The sequence below is a fragment of the Anolis sagrei genome, chromosome 10, assembly GCF_037176765.1.
Source record: "Anolis sagrei isolate rAnoSag1 chromosome 10, rAnoSag1.mat, whole genome shotgun sequence".
In the NCBI taxonomy this organism is placed as follows: Eukaryota; Metazoa; Chordata; class Lepidosauria; order Squamata; family Dactyloidae; genus Anolis; species Anolis sagrei.
The window spans coordinates 4,589,790-4,610,954 of NC_090030.1; the positions used below are offsets into that span (position 1 = coordinate 4,589,790).

Consider the following 21,165-nt stretch of genomic DNA (forward strand, 5'->3'; position numbering starts at 1 on the left):
AATCACTTTCAAAGTAAGTAACACACAATTAACAAGAAATAACACTTTCAAACCAGGAACGTAATTTTTTAAAAAATATATTATTACATAGTATGATCCAGAGCAAGATATCATTTCAGTCATGCACATCCCAATTTGAGTTCGTAAAGTGGCTCATAACATTCAAAAAATATATCAGATAAATGCTCAAAACAACAAAATATTTGCTTTATGTAAACCTATAATAGACATTTACTATCTGTTCAAATATGTTATTTTGTTTTCAATAAAAAATACAAATCTTTGCTTTAAAGCTTGCTGACCTCTTTCATGAAAGCTTTTCCAAGACGCACCACTTTTGCAAACAATATGGGGTCATGTGAGAGATGTGGACCAAGATAACAAAGCATATTGAACACTTCTTTTCTTAAATCTTCAAAGTTTTCTACTTGTTTGAACGCTCTCTTGTTCTGCAAAGCAGGGACCGGCGTCCCTTTGGCCCCTTTGGGGACTCCAACTCTGTCAAGGGGAAAAACAAAGTTTTGCAGTTAATATTATCTATATATCAAAGAACTACATCTCAACAGTGCAATTCATATGCAAATTATACTTTTCAAAATACATTAGTTGGCTGTGAATTCCAAATATTCATAAATACAAAAGCTAAAGAGGTTTCAAGCAATTTGAAACATACCGACGTACAGAAAGTACATCCAACAATACAGTACATGTAATCTATATATAAAAAAAATGCTCTGTGCATAATGAGTACCTTAAAAACAAAAGAACCAATGAACAAAATCACACCAAATTTGGAAACAAAATGTCTCACAACCCAAGGAGTGACCATCACTCAAAAAATTATGATTTTGTCACTTGGGAGTTGTAGTTTTTGGGATTTAGAGTTCACCTACAATCAAAGAGCATTCTCCCTCAACGATGGAATTGAACCAAACTTGGCACACAGAACTCCCCTGACCAACTGAAAATACTGGAAGGGTTTGGTGGGCATTGACCTTGAGTATGGGAGTTGTAGTTCACCTACATCAAGACAGCACTGTGGACTCAAACAATGATGGATCTGGACCAAACTTGGCACAAGAACTCAATACGTCCAAATATGAACACAGATGGAATTTGGGGGGGGGGGGGGGAGAGATCTTTACATTTGGGAGTTGTAGTCACTGGGATTCACAGTTCACCTACAATCAAAGAGCATTCTGAACCCCACTAATGACAGAATTGGGACAAACCTCCCACACAGAACCCCCATGACCAACAGAAAATACTTAAGGCCATTCAATCCAACTCCCTTCATCAGGGCAAGAAAATGTAATCAAAGCCCTCCTGACAAAGAGCCATCCAGCCATAGATATAGAGAGATAGATATGACACACACACATACAGATATAGTATCATAGATTTGAAAGGGACTCTTAAAGAATGACAATGATATGTTGCATGTTCCTGGGAGGGCAAACCAGACACTCTCCACATCATCACTGACAAAGAAACAGCAAGAAATACTGTTTACCCACAAGCAGAAAGACATTACATATATTAGAAACCAACACTTTCTCATTACTTTAATTTCCTGGTCAACAGACTGGGCTACAGCAACACGTGGCAGGGGACAGCTAGTGTATTATATTTCCGAAACACATGGGCGCCATTTACCTGCGATAAAGTGGTTCAATCATCACATGAAGAAGCTGGCAAAGGGCAACAGCTATAGATTTGTGTGAAGTAGCATAAAACGGAGGCATTTGGTCCATGATGCTTTGGGCATGCTGCCAGTCGCCAATTTTTAGCATCGCTTCTAATAAACCCAGCTTCTGGTTATCAGGTGGCTGCAAAGATAAACAAGCAAGTAAGACAAAAGGGTCAAACAGGCAATCCTGGTGTACACTCAATCTATATATATAAAAATGTAATGTTCGTTTGTGGGATTAACGTAACTCAAAAACCACTGGATGAACTGACACAAATTTTGGACACTACACCTCTAACTGACCAATGAGTGACCATCACTCATAAAACCCTCCCAAAAAAAAATAGTGGAAAGGACTTAAAAACCCCAAAAAGCTAAACGACGATACAACGCGTGTGCGAAAACGACAACTTCAAGTATCTGCTAGACCAGGCCCTTTAGGGGAGGAGGATGCTCGAAATGCACTGCTTCCAAGCTGCAAGCTGTCTTCTCCTTTGATTTCTTTGACAGCATCCCAATCTGTACATATTTCCTATTTCCTATTCCTGGACTGCAACTCCCAGCAAATGTGAATAGATCAATAGGTACCGCTCTGGCGGGAAGGTAACGGTGCTCCATGCAATCATGCTGGCCACATGACCTTGGAGGCGTCTATGGATAATGCCGGCTCTTCGGCTTAGAAATGTAAATAAGTACCACCACCCAGTACTGTACATGATTAGACTTAATGTCAAGGGCAGGGGTCCTCAAACTAAGGCCCGGGGGCCGGATGCGGCCTCCAAGGTCATTTACCCAGCTCTCACTAAGGGTCAATCTCAGTCTGAAACGACTTGAAAGCACACACCAACAATCCTATCTCATCAGCCAAAAGCAGGCCCACACTTCCCATTGAAATACGAATAAGTTTATATTTGTTAAAATTGTTCTTCATTTTAATGATTGTATTGTTTTTAAGTATTTTTTGTGCACTACAAATAAGATATATGCAGTGTGCATAGGAATTCATTCATGTTTTTTTCAAATTATAATCCGGTCTTCAAAGGCAACCCCATGTAGAGAGCGTTGCAGTAGTCTATACAGGATGTAACCCCTCGACCAGGGGTCCTCAAACTTTGAAGACCCCTGGTCGAGGGGTTACATCCTGTATAGACTACTGCAACGCTCTCTACATGGGGTTGCCTTTGAAGACTGTTTGGAAGCTCCAAATGGTTCAACAGGCGGCAGCCAGGTTGCTAACAGGAGCGGCTCTCAGGGAGAATACAACTCCTCTGTTGCACCAGCTCCACTGGCTGCCAATTTGCTACCGGGCACAATTCAAAGTGCTGGCTTTAGCCTATAAAGCCCTAAATGGTTCCAGCCCTGCTTACCTGTCCGAACGTATCTCTCCTTACAAACCCTCTAGGAATTTAAGACCTTCTGGGGAGGCCCTGCTCTTGGCCCTGCCATCTTCACAGGCTCGATTGGCGGGGACGAGGGATAGGGCCTTCTCAGCAGTGGCCCCTCAGTTGTGGAATGCCCTCCCCAGGGACATTAGATCAGCCCCCACCCTCTTAACGTTTCGCAAAAAAGTTAAAACCTGACTATATGAGCAGGCCTTCCCAAACGCAGTGTAGCTATGAAACTCTGGTCTTGGAACGGTTGGACAATATGACTGGATAATGACTGGTAATGAAATGTGGAGGACTTACGGTTTTTATTGTGTTACTGATGTTAATTGTAATGAATTTTTTACCTGTGTTAAATGTTTTTAATGTTTAAATTATTTTTGTACTGTTGTAGGCATCGAATTGTGCCATTTTGTAAACCGCCATGAGTCGCCCTCGGGCTGAGAATGGCGGTATAGAAGTATAGTAAATAAATAAATAAATAAATAAAGGGGAAACCTTTATTTACCTCTCTCTCTCTCTATATATATATATCTTAAGTTTTTGTTTTATATTTGACTGATAAAACAAAAACTTAAGTTGACTGACGATGTAATCTTTAACTGATTAAAACAGTCGAAATTTGCTCAAGAGCATCATTCTGTCCCTCTTGTTTCCAGCTATTTTCAAGCCTGGGAAAGAAAAGTAACCACTAGAGATCAAGGAACGAATTAACAAATATGAAGTTGCTCTGACCTATAGAGAGGAGCCGCAGTTGTACCACCATCACTTGATAAAAATTATAAAAAGTACCTTTTCTGTTTTTTCTTCCTCCTTTTCCTTTTCCTTCTCTTTCTCTTCCGTCTTTTCGGAAGACAACACCACCATGGTAAGTTTCCTGACAATCTGTTTGGCTTCTCCAATTTCTCGCTTGTGGTCTTCTAGGATAGCATTGTCTCCTGGAAGAAGCTACAGGGACAATTTGGAGATTCACTTACATTTATATGCAAAGGATTTTCTTTTCTCTTTTTTACAAAAAAAAAAACTAGTGATAAAAGACATCGGTTTTTATTTCTGGATGGAAAAAACTTATAAACAGAGAATCAATTTTTGATTAAGGCTTTTCTGGCAAGAAACACTGGGTTGTTCTGAGTTTTCTGGGTTGTATGACCATGTTCCAGGAGCATTCTCACCTGACATTTCGCCCACATCTATGGCAGGAATCCTCAGAGGTTGTGAGGTCTGTTGGAAACTAGGCAAGTGGGGTTTATGTATGTGTGGAATGTGGACAACTTCAACAAAAAGGAGGAGACCATGAAAATGAACAAAATCTGGCTACCAGTATTAAAAAAAACTGTAAATAAAGAACAACACCAAAAAAAAGGGAAATTTCAGATAGGTAACAATCAGGGCCAGCTAACACCTCCCAACAAAGGATTCCCTCAGGCAGAAAGCAGCCAGGCTTTGAAGCTGAAAGGCCACTCAATGCTAACCATGGACCAGGTTGTGGCGCAGCTGGTTGGGAGTCAGCTGCATTCAAATCACTACTGACTGAAAGGTCATAAGTTCGAAGCCAATCCAGGTTGGAGTAAGCTCCTGAACATTTATCTAGCTTGATGTTGACCTCTGCAGCCCGAAAGACAGTTGCATCTGTCAAGTAAGAAATTTAGGTACTGCTTATGTAGGGAGGCTAATTTAATAATAATAATAATAATAATAATAATAATAATAATAATAAACTTTATTTATATCTCCTCAAAGGGACTCAGGGCGGATTCCTAACATAAAAGGCAAGCATTAAATGCCCGAATACAACAACTATACAGCCATACTAACAAAATTTATACAACTCAACATATAAATATGAGTTATGACTTAACAAACTAAAATTAAATAAAAAGCACAGCCTGTTATAACAGACATAAGACAAAACATAAAACATCAACTGGAAACAATAATTTCCCATTTTGGGGTGATTATTATTATAGTATACAAAACATTAACATAACATTAAACTATCAGACACAACTTCAAACTAAAAATTTAACTAATTTTTGACTCCATAAAACTCTCCATCAGCATGCAAAAGAATGAGGAAGTACTCCACAGTGTCACAAGTGAACGGTAAAGCGACAGCTCCCCCAGTGGCCGGAATTCAATATCCTCATGTAACTGGAAAGTTAAATAGCCTCTGTATGTCTGTCTATATATATATATATATATGTTGTGTGTCTATGGCACTGAATGTTTGCCATGTATATGTGCATTGTGATTCGCCCTGAGTCCCCTGCAGGGTGCGAAGGGCAGAATATAAATATGGTAAATAAATAAATAATAAATAACCAAGGTGGCCCATTGCAACATTGACACTTGCCTCAAACACAGTTATAATCCAGGAACAAAATTTGCGTCAAACAGTGTAAGTGAAAGGCAATGCGATAACTTACATGTACATAGAGGTCTTCCAAGTCTATGAGATTGTGTTGCAAAAGCACTGCAGCAACTCTGTATAAAGAAACAGGCGTCTCTCCATTTGGCTCCTGAAAAGAAAAGTACGCTTTTACAAAGGCCATTAAAAGTATCAGCGCAATCCGTCGTTTTTCAGAAAGAAATCATCTGAAGGTAATAGTGCCACAGTGAATTCAAAATACTATTGCTGCTTGCAAATATATCTCAGTAGGGGTGTGCAAAGCTTCAGGCCTCCACTTTGTAATTTGGAGATTCGTATGATTCTTTAATATGAAAGGGCCCTCACATTTTCAAATCGTGGATAGACTGATTGCTCTGAAACTTGGCAGGCTTGCTGCCCTGCTCATGTTCTCTCACTGTGTCACATTTCAGTTGTTCCGCACACCTCTATATCTCAGTGCTTCATGCACGGACAAAACAATTTTGTTATACAGTAGAGTCTCGCTTCTCCAACATAAACAGGCCGGCAGAACATTGGATAAGTGAAAATGTTGGATAATAAGGAGATTAAGGAAAAGCCCCCAGCAGCGCAGTGGGTTAAACCGCTGAGCTGCTGAACTTGTTAACCGAAAGGTCGCAGGTTTGAATCCGGGGAGCAGCGTGAGCTCCCGCTGTCAGCCCCAACTTCTGCCAACTCAGCAGTTAGAAAATATGCAAATGTGAGATCAATAGGTACCACTCCGGCAGGAAGGTATCAGCGCTACACGCAGTCATGCTGGCCACATGACCTTGGAGGTGTCTATGGACAACATCAGCTCTTTGGCTTAGAAATGGAGATGAGCACCAATCCCCTGAGTCGGACATGATTGGATATGATGTTAGGGGAAAACCTTTAATTTTACCTAAGGAAAAGCCTATTAAATGTCAAATTATGTCATGATTTTACAAATTAAGCACTAAAACATCATGTTTTACAACAAATTGATAGAAAAAGTAGTTCAATACATGTTAACGTTGTGTTGTAATTACTGTATTTATGAATTTAGCACCAAAACATTGCAATGTATTGAAACAGCTGTGGATCCGGGCAGGAGGCAGACTGCGTTGGATAATACAGAACGTTGGATGAGTGAAGGTTGGATAAGTGAGACTCTACTGTGTTTCTATAATGAATATCTAAGTAACTGTTTTTAATTTGCTTTAGGTGTTGTATTGTTGTGTTGTGTTTTGAGGCCTTGGCCTATGTAAGCCGCATCGAGTCCTTCGGGAGATGCTAGCGGGGTACAAATAAAGTTATAATAATAATACCCAACTTTATATGGCTCTGTGTTTGCTGACTCCCTCTCCATGAGGAGGGCTGTCATGCAGAAAAGGAGAGAGCATCTCCCTATAATTCTGCCCTTTCGACTAACTTTGGCTGATTGTAAACTGCATTGAATGGAATCCTATGCACAATTTAATCATGTCTATTTCCTTGGAAATTAAGCTGGTCCTCTGGACAACAAAAAAAAAATTACATTCAACTCCATTGATAGCTCTTGTAAAGAAAACCCAACGGGAACACTTATAGAGCTCCCTTAGTACGCATGCCGAATCTCAGATCACAATACCACGGAAGTATTACCTGATAGAATTTGAATTTGAATCCAAGGATATGACAAAGCGTTTGAGGTTCACACATATACATGTAGGATTCTATCAAAGGTACGAAGAATTCATCATATTCTGGCCTGCATTCATAGACTTCTAAGATAATATCGAGCACTCTGTTAGGATCCAGGTTAAAACATCCTGTTAAAGAACAGAACAAGTTCAAAACCGGAGGCATGGCTTAGATTTCAATCAGACACAAATATTCCAAGCATGAAATACTACGTTTTTCAACAGTTGCTTCAGATTAAGGGTAACAGTTGTCAGGAAAGTAATGGTTGCTTACCTGTAACCTTGTTTCTTTGAATGGTCACCTGTGAAATTCACACATCTGGCAATTCTTGCGCAGGTGCAGGAAATACTTTATGTGAGATTTCACAGGGACCAAGATGAAGAATTTGTTAAACAATGCCTGTCGCAGCAAACCAAGTCTTACCTATTAAAGATTTGATATTTTCTAGGATCAGTTCACTGGTGATACTTCCTGATAAATCTTGTCCCAGTTCGGCAATCAGTTTTGCATAACCTTCATTTTCTTCTCTTAATAAATTGAATTTCTGCTGCTTATAACTATGAACAGACAAAAGATGACAAGGTCACATACACATATTCTACAACTATAAATGGTAAATAACAAGGAGTGCATTTTTTCCCCATTGTGCACTACATCTGGCCGCAAAAACATTTTTTGATTTTATGATTTTCTAAGCTGGGGTGCGCATATGATTTGATGGCGCATGAGATTCGAGTAAATATGGGCATTTTAATCAAGTGTTTTCAAGTGTTAATGGTTTAACACTATTTAATGTTAAATTGTTTCCTGCACTGTGCTTATGATAGAATGTAATATAATATATTGTATATATATAATATTGATAATAATGTAATACAATATACTACTACTAATAATAAAATGATATTATAATTACATATTTTATATTAAATGTAATATTACTAATAATATTACAGTACAATGTTATAGTACAATGTAATATATAATATTAATATTGTGCTATGATAATAATATAATATATTGTATTTACTTTTTACTTGTAAGCCGTTTTGAGTCCCCTTCAAGGTGAGAAGGGCGGCATATAAATGTATTTATTTCCTTTATTTATACCCCGCCCTTCTCCCCCCCGAAGGGGGACTCATGTATAAAAATGTGGTAAATAAATAAAATAAATAAAAATAAATAAATTTCAATAATTTTAAATATACTGCAATACTTCAGTTGAAATCCACATGTTTTTTGTGGATTTCAGTGGCTTCTCTGTGTAGTCTGACATGGTGGTTGTTAGAGTGGTCCAGCATTTCTGTGTTCTCAAATAATACACTATGTCCAGGTTGGTTAAGGGCCAGCTAACACCTCCCAACAAAGGATTCCCCCAGGTAGGAAGCAGCCAGGCCTTGAAGCTGCAAGGCCATTCAATGCTAATCAGGGTAGCCAATTTCAACATTCACACGTGCCTCAAACAGTCAAGAGTTCTTTCTTCCACCCTGAACATTTCAGATAAATAAACCCCAATTGCCTAGTTTCCAGCAGACCTCACAACCTCTGAGGCAGGAAACAGTCAGGCCTTGAAGCTGCAAGGCCATTCAATGCTAATCGAGGTGGCCAATTGCAACATTCACACTTGCCTTAAACAGTCAAGAGTTCTTTCTCCCACCCTGAACATTCCATAGATAAATAAACCCCAATTGCCTAGTTTCCAACAGACCTCACAACCTCTGAGGATGTCTGCTACAGATGTGGGTGAAACATCAGAAAAGAATGCTTCTGGAACATGGCCAGACAGCCTAGAAAACTCACAGCAACCCTGTGATTTTGGCCATGAAAGCCTTCGGCAACACAATACTTAAGTTTGTAAGCTGCCTTGAATCCCAATTTTAAGGGGAGAGGGAGGAAAAATAAAGTATAAATTATATATTTTGTACTTACAAAAGTTTTGTCTTGATTTTCACAGATTTTTGATTAAACTGCTGAGACTGCTTGATAAGCCCTAATGATTCCAATGTATCTGGGTCCAGGCGCTCCTTTAGTATAGTATCTGAAACCAAGTACTGGGAGGAAAAGAAGAGCAGAGATATTATTCCAATAAGGGTCTTTGGACCACAATAACATGTTGTTGTTGATGATATTATTCTTGTAGCAACACACTGAGGACATATTATCATTTTAAAAGATTCAACTTATATGCGTAAAACAACAAACGTTACAATAATGCAACAGCACGAGAGAGAAATGTTTGTCATCTGACCTTTGAAAATAAAAAAATAAATGTAAACACAACTTACCAAACACGCTAATACCAGCTGCATGAACTGGTCCCTCTTACTTTTTTCTTCTAAACAACTAGTTTCAATGTCTATCAAAAATCCAAGAAAACAAAACAGATGGTGTTATTTGTGACTGAAATATCTGCTAGCTTTCTCATTCTTCATCCTGTGAAGCAATCAGTCCTCTCACTTCAGGAAATATATGAAGCTATGAAACTTTCTTCCCACCTGAAGATGTTTCGTATTTCAAATAATCTTAGTATACTTCTAATTATATTATAATATATTTTTCCCCTCCTCCTCCCTTCTTTTTTATGTAGACTTGTTATATGGTAGGAGTAGCATTATTAATTAAAGTAAATAGAGGTGGGGCTTACCTAATATGCAAAACACATCAGCTAGGATGGAAGGCATGTCATCTCGATATTCCTATTAAAATGAAGGAGAGAAACACTCTTGTCAATTTATGATTCTAGTCAAGTGCATTTGGATGATGGTACAGTTAAGACAAACCAATACCAACAGGTGGCATTAGGCTTTCACATAAATAACAGTGACATAAAGCTTCTACAGCAGTGTTTCTCAACCTTCCTAATGCTGTGACCCCTTAATACAGTTCCTCATGTTGCACTGACCCCCAACCATAACATTATTTTTGTTGCTACTTCATAATTGTAATTTTTGCTACTGTTGTGAATTGCAATGTAAATATCTGATATGCAGGATGTAGTTCCATTCACTGGACCAAATTTGGCACAAATACCAAATTTGATTTTGTCTCTTGGGAGTTGTAGTTGCTGGGATTTATAGTTCATCTACAATCAAAGAGCATTCTGAACTCCACCAACGATGGAATTGAACCAAACTTGGCAGACAGAACTCCCATGGCCAATAGAAAATACTGGAAGGCTTTGGCAGGCATTGACCTTGATATTTGGAGTTGTAGTTCACTTACATCGAGAGAAATCTGTGGACTCAAACAATGATAGATCTGGACCAAACTTGGCACAGATACTCAATATGCCCAAATGTGAACACTGGTGGAATTTGGGGAAAATAGACCTTGACATTTGGGAGCTGTAGTTGGTGGAATTTATAGTTCACCTACAATCAAAGAGTATTCTGAGCTACACCAATAAGAGAATTGGGCCAAATTTCCCACACAGAATCCCCATAACCAACAGAAAATACTGTGTTTTCTGATGGTCTTTGTCAACCCCCCCCCCTCCTCCCCATGGATCCCGACCCCCAGGTTGAGAAACGCTGTTCTATAGGATAATTTGCAGTTATCACCTATTGCAGGCATGGACAAACTTTGACCTTCCAGGTGTTGAGGTCCAAAAGTTTGCCCATGACTGACCGGCTATCAGAAAACATGGCTTATGTAAAAGAACACCTCCCATATCTTTTTGCAAGAACAATAGAAAATATCTGTTAAATGCAAAGCCAAATCTATCCTGCAAAGAATGTCTTAGGATGCGACAGTGGTTAAATGAGGCGCTAGGAAGTTGCATTGACTTCAGAGGGAAAGCTGAAGCATAAACATCGTATTAACTCTATCCACCAAAAGTCTCCTTGTGGAGACATGAAGCAGGATATAACGAAACACAACAATAATAATAACGCAAGGCATTTCAAGAAATGGCAACCCTTGACTCGATTCTCTAGAGCTGCATCCCCTCAAGGACCAGAGCAGTTTTTCTGGTCTTCTGTACGAAAAAGTTATAATTACATCAAAACCTACATGAATCAAACAGGTTCTGGTTTAACAAGCTAAAACTAATAGTCAATCTACCTACCCTCCTACTTAGAGAACATTCTTTCAGAGTTCATCAGGAGTAGAACTAGGACAAAACATTGTTCTCTTCATGCATTTAGTTTCACTGCTTCAATTAAAAGCAACTTGTGAGCATTTGAGAAGACATATATTTTGAGATAGCTTCTCCCAGCTGGCTGAGCAGAAAAGCAGTAAGGGAAGTATTTGCTATCTGTTTAACAGAGACACAATTACAGTATATACTTACTATAATGTAATTGAGAACATTACATGCTTGATCATGCTTTAGGTTTCCCTTCACAACATGATAGGCAAGCTCATACAAAGCCTGCTGGATACCTGCAGCACAATGGGGGAAAATGCATTGTAAAAAGTTACTTCTAGCTATGATAAAAATAAACTTTATATGCATTTCATGACAATGAGCAGATACTTTGTGATTATTTCTACATTACAGATTATCATCACTGAAAAATAAAAACAGCAACATTTCAAAACCTAAAGACTAAATCAGGGGTCCTCAAACTAAGGGCCGAATACGGCCCTCCAAGGTCATTTACCCGGCCCTTGCTCTGGGTCAACCTAAGTCTGAAATGACTTGAAAGCACACAACAACAACAACAACAACCCTATCTCATCAGCCAAAAGCAGGCCCACACTTCCCATTGAAATACTAATAATTTTATATTTGTTAAAATTGTTCTTCATTTTAATTATTGTATTGTTTTTAAGGGGGTTTTTTTGCACTACAAATAAGATATGTGCAGTGTGCATAGGAATTCATTCAATTTTTTTTTCAAATTATAATCCAGCCTTCCAACAGTTTGAAAGACTGTGACCTGGCCCTCTGTTTAAAAATTTTGAGGACCCCTGGACTAAATTTTTACAAAAGATGAAAATCTCCAACTCAGAGGTGACACAGCATTGTGCTTTTGCAGCGCTCCTATGCAATAATAAACTTTATTTATACCCCACCATCATCTCCCAGAGGAATTCAGCTTACAGAGCCCTCAAAGTGCAAACATATAAAATACAAAAATTGCAGAAACAGTAACATAAAACAATAGTAAAGGTTTCCCCCTTTACTGCATGGAGTGCTGTTACCCCCTGACATAACTGCATGGAGTGCTTGTTTTTAATATGATGACTGACCACCGTAGTTTTAAATATAGTTGCTATTTTAAATGTGTTATTGTAACTATGAACTATGATATTTTACTGATTGTATGTTTTTATGGTTGTAAACCGGGCTGAGTCCCTCTAAGAGGTGAGAAGCTCGGTATAGAAAACTCAGTATAGAAAACTTTGAAATAAATAAATAATAAATTACCTTCCCACCTGAGCATTATATTATAATGTAATGCAATATAACACTACTACTAATAATATGATATTTTAATTATATATTTATATTACATGTAATACTACTAATAATATTACAATATATTGGTAGAGTACAATATAGTAATATTTAATACTGATATTGTATCATGCTAATAACATAATATATTGTATGTATATATATTGATAATATAATGTAATACAATATACTACTAATAATAATATGATATTATAATTATATATTTATATTAAATGTAATATTACTAATAATATTATAGTATAATGTTATAGTACAATGTAATATATAATATTAATACTGTGCTATGGTAATAATATAATATATTGTATTTACTTTTTACTTGAAAGCTGCTCTGAATCCCCTTCGGGGTGAGAAGGGCGGCATATAAATGTCGTAAATAAATAAATAAATAAATAAAATATTTATTCATTGATTTACTCACATTTGCATATTTTTGAACTGTTAGGTTGGCAGAGGCTGGGGCTAACAGTGGGAGCTCACACCGCTACCCAGATTAAAACTTGCAACCTTTCAGTAAGCGAGTTCAGAAGTTCAGGGGTTTAACCCATTGCACCACCGGAGGTTAACCCATAAAACAGTAACAGCCAAAATAAATACAAAAATGCAATGAGGTTTACATGAGTGAACTTCCCGAAAAACTATGCTCTTTTATAATAGTTCTGATCCAACAATTAAAATGACAAGACTGTGCACCAGGAGAGCAATTTTGCACATATATACTCAAAATTAAACACCACTGGGTTCACTGGTGGTTTCAATAGACCTTCTAAATCAAGACGTCACCATTTAAATTCCCTGTTAGAGGAAAGACAAAGAGAGATCTTTGGTTTAACTAAACAGGCAGTTTCCGAGTTACAGACAAGATAGGTTCAGTGTGTTTGTTCTTAAGTTGAATTTGTATGCAAGTCAGAACAGGTGCATGTTTTTAAATCTATTGGCAAAATGCAAGGGATTAAAGAAAATCCCAAACTCAACGACTTACCTCTAACAGCAGTATCTTCACAGAGATTACGACATAACTGCAAGCTAAATGAAGCAGAAAGGAGAATTTAGCATTTCGGAATTTATGTGACTTCAAATTCTAAACAGTCCATTATAATTCAGTTGTCTTCAGAAAGAGCATACAGTTGAAGTAATTTAATTCTACTGAGTTAGGAAAGAAAGCGCTAGACCATGTCCTATAACAACATGGCATCAAAGAACTTCTTATGAGCCTGTGGTTGCCTGAGTTGTGAAATTAATGCATTTTGTAACTCGCTGCAATACATTTTTTCTCTAAGAATATCTTCACACATGTGATATTGCTTTAAAGAGATAATTAAAGCTTTTGATTGGAGATGTGAAGGCTGGGGTGGAGAAGTGGGAAAATGCAGGATAAATATGCATCCCTCTTGACTATTTCTTTTGTTTTAATTGAGTGAAACACTTTCTATGATAAGATTTAATCATTTCATTAAATGCAGGGTCTGAAAATATATCTAAAACAATATATAGCATTGGATAACAATTCCTGTGCTTATATTGAGATCCAAGAAACACTTCATGGGAGCTATCTCTTCATGAGAGAAGCACACGTGTTGAGCAACATCCCCCGTGTTGAGCTCAGTTTTATATCTGAATATACTGCCAGCCTTGTACTTAGGAGTGTGACTGTCCCTGTTCTAATAATACACTTTGGGTGCAACTACAATGGAGAATGGCAATACTTTAATTGCCCTGGCTTAATGTTATGGAATTATGGGAGCTATAGTTTGGTGAGGCACCTACACTCTTTGGAAGGTCAGGAGCAACTTGAGAAACTGCAAGTCGCTTCTGGTGTAAGAGAATTGGCAGTCTGCAAGGACATTGCCCAGGGGACACCCAGATGTGTTACCATCCTGTGGGAGGCCTCTCTCACATCCCCGCACGAGAAGCTGGAGCTGACAGCTGGGATCTAACCCCACTCCCAGGATTCGAACCACTGACCTTTTGGTCAGCAGTCCTGCCAGAACAAGGGTTTAACCCTTTGCACCACTGGGGGGGCTCCAACGAAGAGAAAGCTAAAGAGCACGTAAAACTACAACTCCCACGATTCCATATCACTGAGCCAGTGGTGTCACACTGCCATTCATTCTACAGTGTAGGGGCATCCTTTATTGTGGTTATTATAAGTGCATTTTTTTAAAATCCTGATATTTTTTAGAAGAGAAAACATAGAGGATTATTGTCAACGTGTGCCTTCAAGTCATTTCTTTTCAATCACTTACAGTGATTGACGCAAAGGTAAACTTTTCATGCTTTGTTTGTATAGCTGTGATTTTGCTCAAGCTACATTCTACCCAGCAAACGGAGCGAAACATAAAACCAGCATCTGTTTGCTTTCGTGTCAAGAGCGATGACAAACATTGCTGCTTAAGTCTACAGAGAATTATTAAAACTGATCGATGGTAATTCTGCTATAATAATTTCACAAAACAATCATCTTGAATCACTACTTATACCACGAGATGCATTTACCATCTAACCCAAGCATAACAGCTGTTCCATTAATTGACATCCAATTTAGAAAACAGGCTGGGTCAAATTATTGTACAATATGAATTCCAAATATGAATATCGGGACTTGACTATGCACAATAATAAGCAAAAGGAAAAAAAATCATATCTGACACTGTAGAATGAATGTTTCTACTACTTTATGTTCTTCTCAGTCTAATCAATATGGCATTATTTAGGAAAATATGTATTTATTTAAACTCAGCTAACATCTAGGACACTGTCTCAAATGCAATTTGTATGTGTGTGTATATATATGTGTGTGTGTGTATATGTATGTATGTACGTATAGATATGTGTGTATATATATGTATGTGTGTGTGTATATATATAGAGAGAGCGAGAGCGAGAGAGAGAGAGAGGGAGAGAGAGTGTATTGTTCATTTATTTTATATGCTTAAGGACAGTGTGGGTCAATAGCTTGCACTGTTCAGATAAACCCTTCACCTGTACAATATGTAGCCTAAGGCACATTAACAACACAAGCATATCTAATGAGCACTGCCATCTTGTACAAGCAGAATAAGGTAAAGTCTGGAGGTTTTTCAGGTGTTTAAGGTCAAAGAGTGGATTGATGGAGCAAAGGTGATGGAATAGTTTGACCAGATTAAAATATTTCCATGACTCTATGCCCGAAACTTTATTTTCTACAGTTTTCTACTCACAAATGCACAAGTCATAAGACTCCTATTAATACAAAGGCAGATTTTTTTTGTAGTTGTGATTAAGGTTGGGGATTTTCTTCATCATCAAATAAAACAAGAAAAATTAATGCAAAAAAGTAGTATTACAGAGGGAAGACTCGCCGAGAGAAATTCATAAACCATCAAAGCAACAAGGTACTTAAGTAGAATCAAAACAGAAGAAGACAATGAAATTCCCTGGTCAGATTCCAAATTAGCTCTCTAGCTAGAACTATTCAAGGATTCCAAAAACCATGTGGAAATTATATGCTAAGAGGACCCATGCATGCCAGCATTCTTGTTGACTCCACTCCTGGCTTTAATATGAACAGTGCAAAGGTTAGGAGTACAAGAAGCGCTAGTGAATGGCAGACAGTAAGGATAGGGTCCACATTTTATTTCTGAATAAATTGGAGTACACATGTTGGGTAATGAGCCAAATCCAATGATTTCCACCAAGTCCCTCTTATTCCCACTGCAAACTCCACTTATTCCACTCTCAATCCAACCAGGAATGGAAGAAACACAAACAAAAAATGAGTTGCCCAGGCACTATTCAACTCAATGTTGCAAACAACTTATTAAGGCCACAGGAAGGGGATCATATCAAGGGCCCATCTCCAATAGCCTTATCCATAGATCTCCTAGATCAGTGGTTCTTGACCTGTGGGTCCCCAGATGTTTTGGCCTTTAACTCCCAGAAATCCTAACAGCTGGTAAACTGGCTGAAATTTCTGGGAGTTGTAGCACAAAACACATGGGGACCCACAGGATGAGAACCACTGTCCTAGAGCCTGCAAGAAGGCCCCAAGGATGGAAGGACAAGGACATTTGAGATCTGGGTTTGAACCCTTCTTGCTCAAAGAAATGTACTGTGTAACTCAGGACAAGTCACACTCTCCTGTCTTAAGAGGAAAGCAAAGACAAACTGCCTCTGAACAAAGCTTGCCAAGAAATCCTTAGGCTCACCTTTAGAAACAGTTTGAAGGCACATACCACCAGGAACAACAAGGACACAAAGGTTACCACCTCTCTAATCATTTTTCCCCATTGCAATGATTGATAATACATAATACACATCTCCAAACATGGATGCTCCACTTACACGTTACGGCTAATAGCTTATTCGTTTTACACTCCATGAACATGCGCTTCAAACAGAAACTACAGACTACGGTAAGTCTTTGTGAGCTTCATGATCTCCTCTACTGATGCATGTATAAAGAGCAGTTTGGAATCTTTCACTTATTTTTTCAATTAACACCAGCTTGCCATTTCTACTAGAGCAGACATGGGCAAACTTCAACCCTCCAGGTGTTTTGGACTTCAACTCCCACAATTCCTAACAGCAGGCTGTTTGGAATTGTAGGAGTTGAAGTCCAAAACACCTGGAGGGCCAACATTTGCTCAGGCCTGTGCTTGAGGCTAGAGGATTGTGGGAGCTGTGGTCCCAAAATCAATACTTCTGATTTAATTACCATTTCTGAAAACAGGTCAGTGTCAAACAATTTATCAAACTAGATTATGGTCCTTTTTTATAACATGGTCCTTTTTTATAATATGACCCGAGCCATCTCTTCACTGAGCTATTTTGTACCTCGATCAAGAGAAGGTTGGGGGTCACATCATAAAACCATGTCTTGACTGTGTGTTTCAAGCAAGGAACAAAAGCAGGATATAAATAAGTAAGTGTAATCATAGTAATATTAACAACAATATCGGAGAAGTTTCTCTAAATCCAACAGGAGCTTCAGGGGGCAAATTAAATTAAGGATTACAACTCAACTCTCTTCATATTTTGTCCAAAACCAAAAATTATTGGAATCTCAACTCCTGTGTTGCGATTCACAATGATAAAAGATTTGGAAGTCTAGCAGGAAAAACCAGAGGGGAGAAAGAAAGAGAACTTCTTGTATCCAGCTTTCAAACTCTAATTCCATGGCAATTAAAGTGACAGAATTTGACAACAGGAAGGCCTGAAATGGGAGGAAAGAAAGTTGACTAAGGCATGGGGGTCTTCCTAAGTCCCCTTATGAAAGGAAGGAGCCTGGGGTTTCAAGAGATTCAATTTAAATTCACAAACTCAGAGAGGAGGACTGGCACCTTGGATGGTTTGGCTCTAGGAAGGATTAGTTAGGGTAAGAAGCAAAGGAGGACAGCCATGTTTAAATATTTGAAAGGCTGTCACATTGAGTAGGGGGCAAGCTTGTTTTCTGCTGTTCTAAAGACGAGGACACACTGGAGCAATTGATTCAAATTACAGGAAAAGAGATTCCACCTAAACAGTAAGAAGAATTCCATAACAGTTGATCGGTGGAATACTCTGCCTGGGAGTGTGGAGCAGCCTCCTTCTCCGGAGGTTATTAAGCAGAGGATGGATGGCCATCTGTTGGGGGGTGCTTTGATTGTGTTGTCCTGAAAGGCAGAAGGAGTTTGGACAGGATGACACCTTCCAACTCTCTGGTTCCAGGTGACTCCAGGAAAGTTTAGTGTAAACAGTGATGGAGGCTGGATTTAAACTGCCATAGAATCCGGATTTCTAAATCTATATTATCTGCTTTGAAGTGGATGATATGTGTCCATAGCTGGATCTACTTTGCCATAGAATCCAGGATTCTTAATCTAGATTATTTGCTTTGCTCTGGATGACATGATGGCCCTTCTACACTGCCATATAATCTAGTTTTCTGAAATCCAGTTTTCTGAAACCAGGTTATCTGCTTGGAAGTGGGTCATATGAATCTAAAACTGTCATATAACCCAGGTTTCTGAATACAGATTATCTGCTTTGGTCTGGATGAGTCTACAGTGCCAGGTAATCCAGTTCAAAGCAGATAATCTGGATTTTAAATGGCAGTGTAGACAAGGCCTAGAATGCCTTGGAATCCAGGTTTTAACATTATCTGTTTTGAAGAGGATTATATGAGTCTACGCTGTCATATATTCCAGGTTTTCGGAATCTAGATTATGTGCTTTGAAGTGGATACGAGTCTACACTGCGAGATAATGCAGTTCAAAGCAGATAATTTGGATTTTTATGGCAGTGTGGAAGGGGCCTAGATTGCCACAAAATCCAGGTTTCTGACTCCAGATTATCTGCTTTGAAGTGGATGATATGAGTCTAGATTCAGAAACTTGGTTTACATGACAGTTTAGACTCATATAATTCACTTCAAAGCAGATCACCTGGAGTCTGAAACCTGGATTATATAGCAGTGTAGACTCAGATCACCCACTTCAAACCAGATAATCTGGATTCAGAAACCAGGATTACATGACAGTTTAGACTCATATCATTTACTTCAAAGCAGATAATCTGAATTCAGAAATCTGGGTTACATGACAGTTGATTCATATAATCCATTTCAAATCAGGTAATCTGGATTCAGAAATCTGGATTATGGGACAATTTAGACTCGTGTATCATTCACTTCAAAGCAGATCATCTGGAGTCAGAAACCTGGATTATATAGCAATGTAGACTCGTATCATCCACTTAAAATCAGATAATCTTGATTCAGAAACCTGGATTCTATGACAGTTTAGACTCATGTTATTCACTTCAAAGCAGATAATCTGGATTCAGAAACCAGGATTACATGACAATATAGACTCTTATCATCCACTTCAAAGCAGATAATGTGGGGTCAGAAACCTGGATTCTATGACAGTTTAGACTCATGTCATTCACTTCAAAGCAGATAATCTGGATTCAGAAACCTGGATTCTATGACAGTTTAGACTCATGTCATTCACTTCAAAGCAGATCATCTGGAGTCAGAAACCTGGATTACATGACAATATAGACTCTTATAATCCACTTCAAAGCAGATAATGTGGGGTCAGAAACCTGGATTCTATGACAGTTTAGACTCATGTCATTCACTTCAAATCAGATCATCTGGAGTCAGAAACCTGGATTATATAGCAATGTAGACTCATATCATCCACTTCAAATCAGATAATCTTGATTCAGAAACCTGGATTCTATGACAGTTTAGACTCATATCATTCACTTCAAAGCAGATCATCTGGATTCAGAAATCTGGATTACATGACAGTTTAGACTCATATTATCCACTTCAAAGCAGATCATCTGGATTCAGAAATCTGGATTACATGACAATATAGACTCTTATCATCCACTTCAAAGCAGATAATGTGGGGTCAGAAACCTGGATTCTATGACAGTTTAGACTCATTTATCATTCACTTCAAATCAGATAATCTGGAGGCAGAAACCTGGATTATATGGCAATGTAGACTCGTATCATCCTCTTCAAAGCAGATAATCTGGATCCAGAAATCTGGATTCTATGACAGTTTAGACTCATGTCATTCACTTCAAAGCAGATCATCTGGATCCAGAAACCTGGATTACATGACAGTTTAGACTCATATTATCCACTTCAAAATAATCTGGATCCAGAAACCTAGATTACACGACAGTCTAGACTCATATCATTCACTTCAAAGCAGATAATGTGGGGTCAGAAACCTGGATTATGTGACAGTTTAGACTCATCATCTCATTCACTTCAAAGCAGATCACCTGGAGGCAGAAACCTGGATTATATGGCAATGTAGACTAGTATCATCCACTTCAAAGCAGATCATCTGGAGTCAGAAACCTAGATTCTATGGCAATCTAGCCAGATTATTTGTTTTGAAGCGGATTATTTGTTTTGAAACCTGGATTATGTGACAGTTTAGACTCATCATCTCATTCACTTCAAAGCAGATCACCTGGAGGCAGAAACCTGGATTATATGGCAATGTAGACTAGTATCATCCACTTCAAAGCAGATCATCTGGAGTCAGAAACCTAGATTCTATGGCAATCTAGCCAGATTATTTGTTTTGAAGCGGATTATACGAGTCTAAACTGTCACAGAATGTAGGTTTCTGGATCTAGATTGTCTGCTTTGAAGTGGATGATGAGTCTAAGCCAGGCCTGGGCCAACTTGGGCCCTCTGGGTGTTTTGGACTCCGGCTGTGGGGGAAAAGGAAAGGGCCTGAGGCTGTTAGGAATGGTGGGAGTTGGAGTCCAAAACACCCGGAGGGCCCAAGTTGGCCCAGGCCTGGCTTAGACTGTCACAGAATCCAGATGATCTGCTTTGGCCTGGAAGGTATGAGTCTACACTGTGACATAATCCAGTTCGAAGCAAGACAACCTGGATCCGGAGGGCGGGGGGACGGGGCCGAGGCCTAGCTCGACAGAGAGGTGTCCCCGCCACCACCGAGGGGCACACAGGCGGGAAAGGCCCGGCCAGGCAACCTCCTCCTTCCCTTCTTTCCCCGCTCCCTCCTTCAGAAGGCCCGGCCCCGCACTCACAACTCGCCCTTGCCGGATTTCTCCCAGGTCTTGATCCACTCGGCAGGGAGCGCCGTCCCTG

The 21,165-nt window shown here is 38.8% G+C and overlaps 1 protein-coding gene across 2 annotated transcripts in view; it reads right to left on the reverse strand.

Moving 5' to 3' along the window:
- The window catches only part of THOC2 (THO complex subunit 2), a 74,288-nt gene that overhangs the window by 53,084 nt on the left and 39 nt on the right, over positions 1-21,165 (reverse strand). For both annotated transcript variants that reach the window (XM_060756401.2, XM_060756400.2), the window contains exons 1-12: positions 21,105-21,165; positions 13,534-13,577; positions 11,418-11,509; positions 9,771-9,822; positions 9,412-9,482; positions 9,056-9,177; positions 7,550-7,683; positions 7,088-7,254; positions 5,502-5,594; positions 3,868-4,023; positions 1,657-1,829; positions 303-498 (exon numbers count right to left, since the gene is read on the reverse strand). The exon at positions 21,105-21,165 is cut by the window's right edge and continues 39 nt beyond it. In XM_060756401.2, coding sequence (XP_060612384.2) covers positions 303-498; positions 1,657-1,829; positions 3,868-4,023; positions 5,502-5,594; positions 7,088-7,254; positions 7,550-7,683; positions 9,056-9,177; positions 9,412-9,482; positions 9,771-9,822; positions 11,418-11,509; positions 13,534-13,577; positions 21,105-21,165 — 1,361 coding nt within the window. The remainder of the gene's footprint in view (positions 1-302; positions 499-1,656; positions 1,830-3,867; positions 4,024-5,501; positions 5,595-7,087; positions 7,255-7,549; positions 7,684-9,055; positions 9,178-9,411; positions 9,483-9,770; positions 9,823-11,417; positions 11,510-13,533; positions 13,578-21,104) is intronic.